The sequence below is a fragment of the Urocampus carinirostris genome, chromosome 8 (assembly GCF_059441175.1).
Source record: "Urocampus carinirostris isolate Australia breed hairy pipefish chromosome 8, RoL_Ucar_1.0, whole genome shotgun sequence".
NCBI classification, from domain to species: Eukaryota; Metazoa; Chordata; class Actinopteri; order Syngnathiformes; family Syngnathidae; genus Urocampus; species Urocampus carinirostris.
This window is the reverse complement of record NC_142356.1, coordinates 18878752-18890911: the sequence shown is the minus strand read 5'-3', so window position 1 is coordinate 18890911 and position 12160 is coordinate 18878752. Positions and strand designations below refer to the sequence as shown.

The following is a 12160-nucleotide window of genomic DNA, read 5'->3' as shown; positions in this document are numbered from 1 at the left end:
AGGCAGACAAACAGACGTGCAAAGCGCCAAATTACAGAGATAGAGAACGGCCAGACTAATCCTAAAGAAGTGATGTGGACAAGATGGAGGTGATGTTTAGGGGGCGAGCGGAGTCTTACCTGCGGCCGACTCCTGGATCTTCTCCCGCTTCCGCTTCTTCTTCTTCCCCTAAGAATATACAGAGGAACGCGTAAAGTGCGGCTCCAGCACTCACGCTCACTAGACCACTCGGATCGGCTGCTGCCGTGTTCACTTTGTCCCCTGCTGGACATCACATCGGCCGGCCTGTCGCCGCCAACCACAGAAGCCGGGGGAGTATTGGGAACGAAAAACCTGGGATGGTGTTATTTTGGTGGTGTTCTAGGGTTTCCTTAGTCTAGTGGTTCTCTAATAGTAGGGCTCGCTTTACCAGGATCAATTACAATTGCACCTCCTCTACACTAGGGAGCAGTAGCATATTTTACATTCATCCTCCATGTTGCATACAGCAAAGAGTAAGGGCATTGATTATGAAGTTTTGACCTGAGGTAGAGTAATCCCATGAAAAAATATTCAACATGGATGAGGAGACAGGCGGAGAAGGACAAGGTGAAGAGACTAACTAAAGTTTTCTCCCCAACCCGAAAGCTAAGACGAAGAAGTATGGCGAAGCGCATGTAGGCTTCCCTGCAACCACAGAGGCAGATGAACAAAGACTGGAGTGCTTGCCATGTTAACATTTTTGGCAGCGGGCAGCATGAAGCCAAATGAATTAAGCTGTCATTTAAATACATTACACCCCAATCAAGCTTGAGTTTTTGACAGTGGAACATGCCAAAAGGCGGAGATTTGTCATGGACGGAGTTGACGTATTACCACCAATATTCAGTAATCATTAGTTTGTCACCACCAATACTATGTGATCAATCAAGGCAGCGCAAAAATGGGTTCCTGAAGCGCTGATGCAGCGGACAAATGTATTGGCGCCACCTTTCCCCTACTTGACGTGAGAATTATGTTTCGTTATGATTTGGTCCTCATTAACGCCAAGCCAAAATCTACATGCTTTTTGCTGATGTGACTCCTATGTCATTAAACCAGCGAGCTTTGTTGGTATCTAATCATTGAGAAGGAACATACAGTACAGTGAAACCTTATGTAAAACGTGCACCCAAACTTTAATTATTTTTTTTTTAAAAAGGGGGTAAAAAAGTTTTAAAAAGTGTGATACACACGAATAAATTTGGTAAGTAAGTAAATGAATGAAATAATTGCTGGCATCAGCCCAATATCTTACACCCCAAAAAATTAATAAATTACAATTAACATGTGTGGGTAATCCATTAATAAAGATTTAAAAATATATAATTATTTTGTGAATTATTTGATGGAGTAAACTTCCTGTACTGTTAAAGATAATGTTATTTAAAATACCATCCGGATATCATTTGATTTGGTCCTAATGTGGCAAAATAGCTGAAGTTGTTCAACATTAATTTACAAAGTATAGTAAAATAAAAAAAACCAAATGTTTAGACAAATAAATAAAAACATTGATTTAACGATAAAAAATGAACAAAATAGACAAATACATCATCAAAACAAACAAATAAATAAATAGCTGGGCATTAGGCCAACATTGTTATACCTGCTGCTTTTATCATATAGAGTATGATAGAAATTATACATCATAAATGTTTAAATATTAATCCAATAATTCAAATGAAATAATTCATAAATAGATAAAGGAAGTTGACCAAATTGTGACTTTTTGCCAAGTCAACACCAACATATCAGTCTTCTATAATGGTGGACAATAATAATTACGGAGGGCTCGTATGTTTATTTTATTAGTATTTATTTTGGGTATAGAATTTAATTTGATTTACTTTATAATATTCCACTCTTATATATTTTTTTCAATCATAGTGAGTCTCAATTCAAACTTTTCTTAAATGTTTGTTATTATTCAAATGTATCGATTACTAGGAACGTGCAAATACTGAAAATGTAGCGGTTGGTATTTTTACTTAATTCATTTTACTGAGTAATATTTTGAAAGGGAGGAAAGGTATTGTACTGTTAATTTTGTATTAGATCAATGACTACTCCAGAGCTAAATATCCTTAAGGGACTGAAAGAAGTGATAATGTGCATCCTTAATGAAAATTGTACAGTATTTAGTGCTGACAAGTCTAAATCCTGATGAGCATTCAGTCTCCCAAATGAAAAATGTTAAATTTATCGTAAATTGATCACCTCAATAGTGGATGATAAAAATAAGTCGGCATTGTCTTTGAAGTTTCCCATCAATGACATCAACATCCAAACCCAATTAAAAATGCTCCACACGTTTTCCTCCCTGAGTGATGCTAGGGATTTTTTCCCCACCGCAGGGAGATGCTGCCGGGGCTCGACGAGAGCTATGGATTGTCCACGTTCTCAAATATGAGCAGCACTTTTGGTTCCTGGCTAATCCACTTATTCAAGAGCTAATCTGCCAGCAATGGGGCGACGCACACGCGCCGTCGGGGGTGCTCCAGGAAAAAAATTGCAAACTGACACAACGCGCCATTCATTTCGAGATGAATGCTGCATTTTATCGGGGATCCCTTTTCCAGTTTTTTTCCTAATTGTTAGAAAAAATGTACAGACGATATCAATATCGTATTTTTCGGGCTATGAGGCCCACCCAAAACCCCCAACTTGGCCGGAAATTTGAATGTGTGCCTTATAATCCAGTGCACGTTACATATATTCAGACTAAATTGAAATGTGTTACCATATTTGTGCAATTATTGATTGGTCAATTAAATTTGATCGCTGAGTATTGGTGGCAACAGGAATTGTACCAGACACTAGCAATAGTAAGAGCACCTAATCCTAACCACCAGGCTTCTAGGAACATGCTTGGTTATTCACTGAATCTAGTTAGCGGCTGTAAGAAACTACAAGGGACACAAACGGTACATGAAAAGGCATTAGGTTATATCTCATTTTCACACTATTTTTAGTTCCGGTACCAGATATAAAAAGAAAGTGATTAAAAATCGGTATACACTTTTCTCAGCTAAAACTAAGCATTGTAAGTGACAAACATTTGAAAAACATGCGACTGTGCTTTTATTTATATCGTCTAGGACCTTATTACTTTCAACAAATTCTTTCTGTCCAATCAGTTCAGAACAACCAAAATACTTCCCACAATGCCTTTCTTGACATTCAGTTCAGAATCATGTGCGCTTCGTAAAGACTTTGCGAGTCAAAGATACATGATGATAACATAAAACCTAACCGTCTTATGGCCTGGTGCGCTTTACATATGAAATAAAATCATGAAAGACTATTTATCGGAGGTGCGCCTTATAGTCCAGTGCGCCTTATACTTATAGTGCAGAAAATACAGTATATTTACAACTGAGTCAGGAACTATCTCTGGCGTTTGTGGTTGGTGGCGCAGGTAGCATCAGAGGCCAAAAAAGATGAAAAGATGCAATTGATGTCCAGTAGGAGGCAGATAAACACCATAACATTTTTTTCAATTGAATAATTTTCAATTTTGGGTCGTAGTTTTGGGCCGGTGGTGGAGTGAACGCAAGTGCCGGAGCCACACTTTACAGAAAGGATGGTGCTCACTTTCACGCCATGTCTCTCTCTCTCTCTCTCTCTCTCTCTCTCTCTCTCTCTCTCTCTCTCTCTCTCTCTCCCTCTCTCTCTCTCTCTCTCTCTCTCTCTCCCTTTTTCTCTCTCACACACATATGTACAACAGAGTAAAACCTCATTCTAAACACTCAATCTCCCAATTTTATTTTCAATTATTTGCAGATTCGACAATTTAAGAAAGATATAGAAATACCTTTTTTTAAATTATGGTAATTGTCCAAAAATATATTGTCTCAATAATTTCTGAGCATTCTTAATAAATACAAATATTATAAGTCAAGGACTTTCAAAAAATACATGTTTTTTCTTTAAAATAAAAATTATATTCCTTTATTTTTAAGCTTCAATCATTGAAATATACAGATTTCCCTACAAAATAACGTGACTTTGTTTTTTCCCTTCAAAAATGAATAGAACGTTTGAAATATCATTTTCAACTTTTAAAACTTCTTTAGCATTGCATATTTTAATCTTAACAGTTTGAGTTTAGTCTCAAAGACCAACAACCATATCTTTTAAATAAAACGTTTGTTTTTCCTTCAGAAACCTATACTTTTATTTTTGTATTATGGCTTTAATCTCTAAATTTTGCAGTTTTTTAAAGTAAAATACAATGACTTTGTGTTTTCCTTTCAAAATATTTTTCATAATATTACTTTAATTTCAAATAGACTTTATATTTTTTTTAAGATATCAAACTCAAAAACATTTTGTTGAATTAAGCAAATATTACATTTTTATTGTCGGACTTTACTCTCGAAGCTAATCGTAAAAATGGCCACGATTCATTTTACCCATTTATAAAAAAAATATTTGGGTTCTTTCCTTTAAAAATATCAAAAATATTTGTTTGTATTATGACTTGAATCTGAAAGATATAAAACTTTATTCAGAAAATATTCAGTCTTCCTTTTTTTCTCTTTCAAAGATAAACAGATTTTATTTCCCAAAATATGACTCTTATTCAAAATAATATTTGTTTTTCTGAAACTAGTCTACCTAAGTAACTTCTTTCATATGCAAAGTATCTTTAATTCTTATATTATCAAAAAAAACCAAATATTTTTCTTGCTCAAAATCGAAATATTTATTTAAAAAAACATTTGTTGTAATATGTTTTATTTAACCTCTTATATTACAGGTCCAAACACGCACAAGAATGTTTTTTGGGGTTTGTATTAAATCTAAACATCAAACAAAAGTGTAATTATCAGCAGGCTAATTTCACTGACTACACTAATCTCCTCAGCACTATGAATTGCACATTAGGCTGAAACAAAGAGTCGGCCCAATTGGAGTCCATTAAGCATGCAGGGGACAATTCAGGGCCCTTTTAGTTGTTCCTATTTTTTAAGGGGTTGGGGGATAAACACATGCACGCCCTTGCACAGTCATGCACACTCACACACACACAGGCACCTGTGCGGAGCTGTACTGTTGGTACTTACATAATTGTCTCTTGCAGACCAGCCCGGGTAGAGTTGCATGTGGAGCTGCCGTTCTTTGCGGGCTAACTCGTAATACTTAGCTTGCTCTTCCCGGGATAACGCGTGCCACTGTTTGGAGCACAAAGGGAGAAAAAAAGGGACGGTTGTTGGTGCTTCTGAATATCTAATTTAAAAAAAAAAACAATGGAACAAAACACTTGATTCTTTGGTGTGGAGGGAAACAGAAATGGGGTCATGAAAATGAAGTATCAAAGAGATATTAGGTGCACAAAAAAACACGTTAATAAAAGTCCGATTAATGATATATTTTGTCAAAAAGAGGACAATTTACTGATGGGAATTGTCATTTTAAAAGATTGAGTCACGTCTTTTTGAGATACAGACGCTACGCAACTTGAGAACATTTGACTTACCTAAAATGGTAGATTTCCAACATTTTTTTCGGGATGTCGAAAAATATCCGTACATTGCTGTAAGTTAGATTTTGTATTGTGTGCACCTTTTTCCGAGAACAGTAGTGCTTCTTTCCGCCGCTACTGGCGTGTGATGGCGCTGTGAGAGGTCACCCAGCATCCACCCCGAAGAAGAGATCCGGCTTCTACATCCTAGTCTGTGTTTAAACATACTACGTGTACTGTCGCGCACGCTAAGAACTTTGACATTTTTTATTGTTTAATATCTTGTGCATCCATTCAATATGGTTGGTGTAACGTGTAAAGAAAAGACGAGCCGTTTCAATTGAAATTCAAGTGGAATAAGAAAGCTTGCTGCGGTTGAGAAAATGGACGGAACACTTTTTTTCGTCCACTTTTCACCACGGAGGAGGATCTCTTGAACCGCATCTTCCAAAAGTAAGTTAAACTCCTTACTCTCTTTCTTTTGTCTCCTACTCTCTCTTTCTCTCTCTCTCTTTCTCGCTTGCTTGCCCCTTCTCTCTTTCTCCCCTTCTCTTTTCTCTCCTTCTCTCTTTCTCTTTGGATTTTTCGCTCTCTATCTCTCTATCTTTCCCCCTCTCTCAGTGTATGTGACTACTCAAGTGTTGTGTACTTGCATTGGTGCCTGGAAAAAAACAGTGGTGTCATATTATGTAGGAGAAATTAAATGCATCAAAAGTCCTAATTTTATCGGTACTTGATATGAGTATCAATGACAACTTAAAGATTATCGGTCTGAAAAAAAAGTGGTATCGTTTTTGAGAGAAAATGTCATGCATCAAGAGTACTTATCTTAACGATTACCAGTATGAGTAATTACTTATAAAGTAAGTACTCACACTGTGGTATCATCCCTTCTTGATATTTACATTGTGTAGATGAAATTCTCCAAATTAAAAAAAAGGAAAAATGCGCCTTTTCGAAACGACCATTCGAGCAAGGACGCGACCTACCCTCCGTCCCAAAATTTGATTAATGGCCGCGCTCTCCTTGAGCGTGCACTCGGCCACCACGTTGGCGCGCATCTCTTTCATGTAAAGCATGAAGGCGTTGAGGGGCTTCTTGATGTGCGGTCTTTTGGGCTCCTGCTCCTTGCGCTGTTCGTGCTGTGGCTTCCTGCCATCAAAACACATCGAGCGATACTGTGACTGAGAGGCCATGCTGGGTGAAGATCTAGAGCCACATGAAAAGAGTAGTAGAGTTAAGTAACTATCAACCAGTATGCCATGAAAGCTTGTTTGTTGTGCCCTGTGTATGAAAATTATTCTATAATAAATTGAATTATCTACCATATGTTGCTAACTAGGGCAGGTGCTAGCAGGTCCTACTGGTAAATCATTTTGCTATTTAAATGGTCTGCATTTTTATAGCACTTTTCAAATCACTGAAGACCTCCCAAAGCGCTTTACAATGTGTTTCACACTTACCCATTCACACACCAAAAGCAGGGCAACTACCTGCCTATCGCATTTGGATTCAGTGTCTTGCCCAAGGACACTTCGACGTATAACACGGAGGAACCGAGAATCGAACCTACGATCTCTCGATCCCAAGAAAAGCGCTCTACTTCCTGAGCTACCATTGAGTAATATTTGAGTTTGTACCGCAAATAAATGTTTCAAAGCTAAATAATTTTGATATTTTCTTTTATCGAGGGACAAAAGCATAATTTTTTTTAAGGAGTAATTTTAATTTATTCTATATTTTAAATCTAAATATGGTGTCCATAACTACAAAATATTCGACTCGCTGACACCATCTTCTGACTAAAATCATCACTGCAGCCGCTGTCAAGCACATTTTGTTGCATGAGCAAGTATGTGAAATTCTTATATGCGCTCAAATAATCTCATCCTTTTTCATCTTTTTGGGGGTTTGGTTGCTATTTGGTTTGTATTTGAAACAGTCCTTTTCTTACTTTCACCATTTTTATTCTAGAATAAAAGAAAACCAGCAGCATGCGTGCGATCACACTCTTCCCGCCATATCCCCCGCCTCCTTTCCTCCAGCATAATGCGTTCAGTAACTGGAACACTGATGGTAAAAGTAAGATTAAAGTAGATAAGCGTGGTGGGAAATTTTTTTAAAGGCTCTTTGAACTCAGTTGGGCATTGTTAACAAATACTTGATAAAGAAAATATTTGATTCTGAACTTATTAAGGACACGTCAAACTGCACATCCGACGGTGAGACATGAAAAAATATTACATTACATTCTCTAATGTATTAATAAAGGTCATCAATTTAAATACATTTGAAAAATGTAAACGCTATATTTTCTACAGGGTGTTTCAAGATTAATTTAATCGAAAAATTATGCCTTGGCTCAAAAAAAAGGTTTGGAATTACTGGTGTAGTGAATGAAGTGATGACTCTATGAGTCAAAATCCTTTGATTGTCTTATATAACGGGAATCCGTTTCCCCCTGCAGCAAATTGAAGCCAATAAGGTTACATAGCTTATCATATTCATTTTCTTGATATATTTGACCGACACAGTGAGGAAACATATTAACCAGGCATGTCAAAACATACAATCCGGTCCGCCGTAAGTGTGTGAAAAAAAAAGAAAGTTTCGAGCTCATTTCCATCAAATAGTATGATTTTTTAAAGTTAAATACAAACCGAAGGCTCCTTCCCGCTGCTAAAAACAGGAAAAACATAGAAAGAGCAATCAACACAGCCCAAAACATCATCGGCTACTCTCTGCCTAGTCTACAAAACATTGGCGGCTTGCGCTTCGTAGCAGAACCATTAACATTATAAAAGACAATTCCTATCCCCGCCACCACGTCTTTGACCTGTTACCCACTGGTTGGCTTCCCTAGGACAATGTCCACCCTAAACAAATGCACAAAACTGTGAAAACATATCTTGCGACTTTTTTTGTTTTTATTTCTTCTCTTTTTTGTTGTTGCTAAAAGAAAATGTGAAAAAACATATAGCTTTGCAGGAAACTGTGAAAATATAAACCTTGTAAATTAGAGGGTTTTTTAATATTGATGCTGCTGAATGTCGCACATGTTTTCATCGCACTATTGTTACAATTCTGAAATCATTTTATTGCATTATTACTATAACCATTTTTCTAAGCGCTACATTCTAATGATTGTTTTTACCTATTTATCCTGAATATATTTTTCTCTTCAAAGTCTTTATTACTTCTTTTACCTTGGAGTGCCTTGTCCAATCTCTTTGCATACAATGTTTCACAATGTTGATATCAATGACAATAAAGACTATGCTATTCAATTCCATTCTGGAGGGTAGCAAAGGGGTAAAAGAGTTGAGTTTCATTCGGGTTTCATGTTAAAGACAATATTCTGCAGTAGTTTCTCAACTTCAGTAGGCCCAGGCTGGTAGTTTAAACTTTCCTGTTCACTGCTAAAACTCTTATTTTGTATTTCTTTTTTATTTCAAAGCAATATGACAACTGTGGCAAGCGTATTTTTATTAGCTCCCACTCGACTTTATGTTGGTGATCTTTGTGGTGAGTTGATTTAGATGTAAAACTGTATTTACTCAACTGTTAAAATAAACAAATTGTTAACACATTCAATGCCAAAAGTAATTTTTCCATTTTTTGTGAATACATGTGTTTTGGCTACAAATGTAAGCTGAATTCAAAAGCATAGTACTGCGAAACCAAGCTAAATATCTGGTGTGGATTTGTGTTTACTGATCCGGCCCACGTGAGAACATAAAGTCTGGATCCGGCCCCAGGGCCAAATTAAGTTCGACATGCCTGATATTGACAAATAAGTTACCAACCTATTTGGTATTGATCAGTGCGATGAGCTAGCAGTTTGTTATGCCTTTCTAAAACAACGGTTGTTGTGTTATTACTATGTTATTATTATCTTAGTACTATTTTTTTAAGTTTATAAGTGGGACTAAAAAAGTCTCAGTCAACTACAAAAGCATCATTAGACTATTCTATTTCATTTAATGGTTGAAACTTTCCAATATGACGGCAAGATGGCTGTGGCGAATTCGGCTATCAGAAATCTTCACTCCAGGCGTGCTGCGGTATCAACCGTAACCAGGATCTAGTGCAAACCGAGTGCAGCAGTACTAGCATCCCTGAGGCTAAAGGAGCTTCTCTTGAACAGATAAGCTGCTCACTTCAAGGGCGGGCTAGATTGTCAGCGCAGCGGCGGAGTATCGGAAAGTAGCACCCCGGCTAAAGCCGTCGAGACTCACATGTGCATGATGTCGGTTTCGTGCAGGGGCTCGTGTTTGACCTGGGGGTTGACGATGGCTGGGTGGGGGATCCCTGTGGCGTGAGGGCCGGGCGGTCCTGGGACCATGTGGTGTGAAAACCTGCGACGTGAAGATTTTTGTTGACTTGGTTTCAAAGCAAGAGAGGAAAAAAGATGAAATGGAAAAATTGCTTACCATCCCAGTGGCGGAGTGAGCTGTCCCACTCCACCTGGAGACAGGGAGTAGTAGTTGGAGATTTCTGGGCCTGGGTGATGCCTGGACATTCCTACATCAGAAACAATGGATACAAATGAGGATAAATTCATATACACTGACATAATCTAGTTTATTTATTATTATAATTGTTTGACTTCTGTACCCGCCAAAGGTACGGAATGTGTTAATATCATCCAGGATCTGGACACAGTAATCCCTTGTTTTTGGGGTGGGGTTGCATTCAAAAAAAGGACCCACGATACGCAAACCCAGAGTTTCTTTACAATTATTATACAGCCCAGATGCGGTGCGAGGGATTCGGTGCGCCAGGTGTGGGCAGCGACTCTGGACGCATAGGCCTTCACATGGATCTCCTGGCGGCCTTGTGCTGGATAGCCCCACACCGGACAACATGGCGGTCATGCTGCAGACGACGTGGCAGACCAGAAGAACTAAAACAAAGCATCACGAGAGTTTGTGGAGTTGACGCTATGTGATTTCTGCCAAATGCTCTGAATGTCAAAGCAAAGAAATTCAATGGAGTGTGGGTAGAGTGTGAGTAACTGACTAATCACCAGAATGCAGAATACAATGCACGATGGAAATTCATGTTGCAAATTAGTGAAAAGTGAACCGTGGTTAGCAAGTGACTACCATATTGTAAAATTAAAAACAAGCAAAATGGGCCATAGCATAAGTAGCTGTAACTGCAACCGAAAACCTTTGTGGGATGATTGATAATCATGTAAATAACCTCAATTTATACAATATAAATAGTATTCTGTTTGAGAGGATTAAAAAAAAGATTAAAATTCATTGTTTGTACGAAAGCTGTTTTCTGCAATGCAAACATTTGGGAAACCACTACACTCCTAAAACACTGCAAAAATAAATGAATAAATAAAAATGAATAAATCTTGTGATTGGGAAAAAATATCGCTCTATAAAGGGCTGTTTTTCTTATTATTATACTTTGGCACAAAAGAAGAAAATATTCTCCCAAAACACAAATAAATACATCAATATTTGACATACTGGTAGGCAGAAAATATTGGTCATTCTAAGCGTAAATTTTTGATTATTCTACCTTAAGAAAAAGTTCCAAATTTGTAAAATAAGAAAAAAAGCCTTATAATGACTAATACTTTATGTTAATATGGCAAGATATGTTTTTATCAAGATAAGAAAATTAATACTTACAATGAGCAAGGTTATAGACAATGTACTGCATCAGATAATTTTGTTCATTCAACACAATTGCCTTTAGTTTGTAATTCAAATCAAGTTTAAGCCAATTTTAAAATAAGGAAAGTAAACAAAAGTCAAAATAAATTAAAATCAAATTAAATCAAAAATAAAATAAACTCTTCTTCTTACTTTAATTGTTTCTCATCCTATTAAACCAAAAAACGCGTTTTAAAGTAATCAATATTTTTTTTCCAAAGCAGCAATTTTTTGCAGATACAAACTAAAACTATTTTTTTAATTTTTATTTTTAAAATAAGTAGAAACAAATTGAAAACGGCCGAAGGGGGATCTTACAATTTTTTACTGATTTCTTTTCAAATAGTCACATTTCTCTACAATTGTATTTTTGTAATAACACACACAAATGTTTCCCAAGCTGAAAAACAAACCTTGCAGTTGGAAAACAGTAAAATATTTTCTGTACTATAAATTGCTCTAGAATATAAATCGTATTTTGGGGTGATTTCATTTGATAAATCCAACACCCAAAACATACAAGTCATCCTGAAAGGCGATTTAAAAAAGATACATGAAAGAATGTCTCCCCTGTGTGAAATACCCCCCGAGCGTTTTACGTCACTTGTGCACACGTTACTTAAACTAACTTCGGATCTGATTTTTGGGTAATGTATTAGAACAGTGTAATACAGAGCATTTTCACCTTGTATAAAAATCATTTTTGAGGAAGTTGTTTACTTTGGCGAAAACGACGTGTCCTGAGTTGTTAAAAAAGGCTGTGTCATTTCGCAAAAGTAAATATGTTCAACCTGCTCAAATAGTGATTTCTTTACACGGTGCAAATGTTCAGTGGTTTACTGATCTTGTCACGGTTGCCATGGCGTCCAATTGGCCCCGCCCGTGTGGCGCCAGTGGTGGCTCGTTGACATATTGGCTTCCCTTCTATTTAAGCTCAGTGCTCTTGCTCACCCTTTCTCAGTCCGTCAATGAAACTCTGCTTCGCAAGACGTGA

At 37.0% G+C, this 12160-nt stretch overlaps 1 protein-coding gene across 10 annotated transcripts in view; it reads right to left on the bottom strand.

Annotated features, from left to right (window-relative positions):
* The window catches only part of lef1 (lymphoid enhancer-binding factor 1), a 106790-nt gene that overhangs the window by 15606 nt on the left and 79024 nt on the right, over positions 1 to 12160 (bottom strand). For 3 of the 10 annotated variants that reach the window (XM_088341854.1, XM_088341851.1, XM_088341855.1), the window contains exons 5-9: positions 9922 to 10012; positions 9727 to 9846; positions 6478 to 6697; positions 5091 to 5198; positions 120 to 168 (exon numbers count right to left, since the gene is read on the bottom strand). In XM_088341854.1, coding sequence (XP_088197980.1) covers positions 120 to 168; positions 5091 to 5198; positions 6478 to 6697; positions 9727 to 9846; positions 9922 to 10012 — 588 coding nt within the window. The remainder of the gene's footprint in view (positions 1 to 119; positions 169 to 5090; positions 5199 to 6477; positions 6698 to 9726; positions 9847 to 9921; positions 10013 to 12160) is intronic. The other 7 variants (XM_088341856.1, XM_088341852.1, XM_088341857.1 and 4 more) reach the window with 3 other exon arrangements.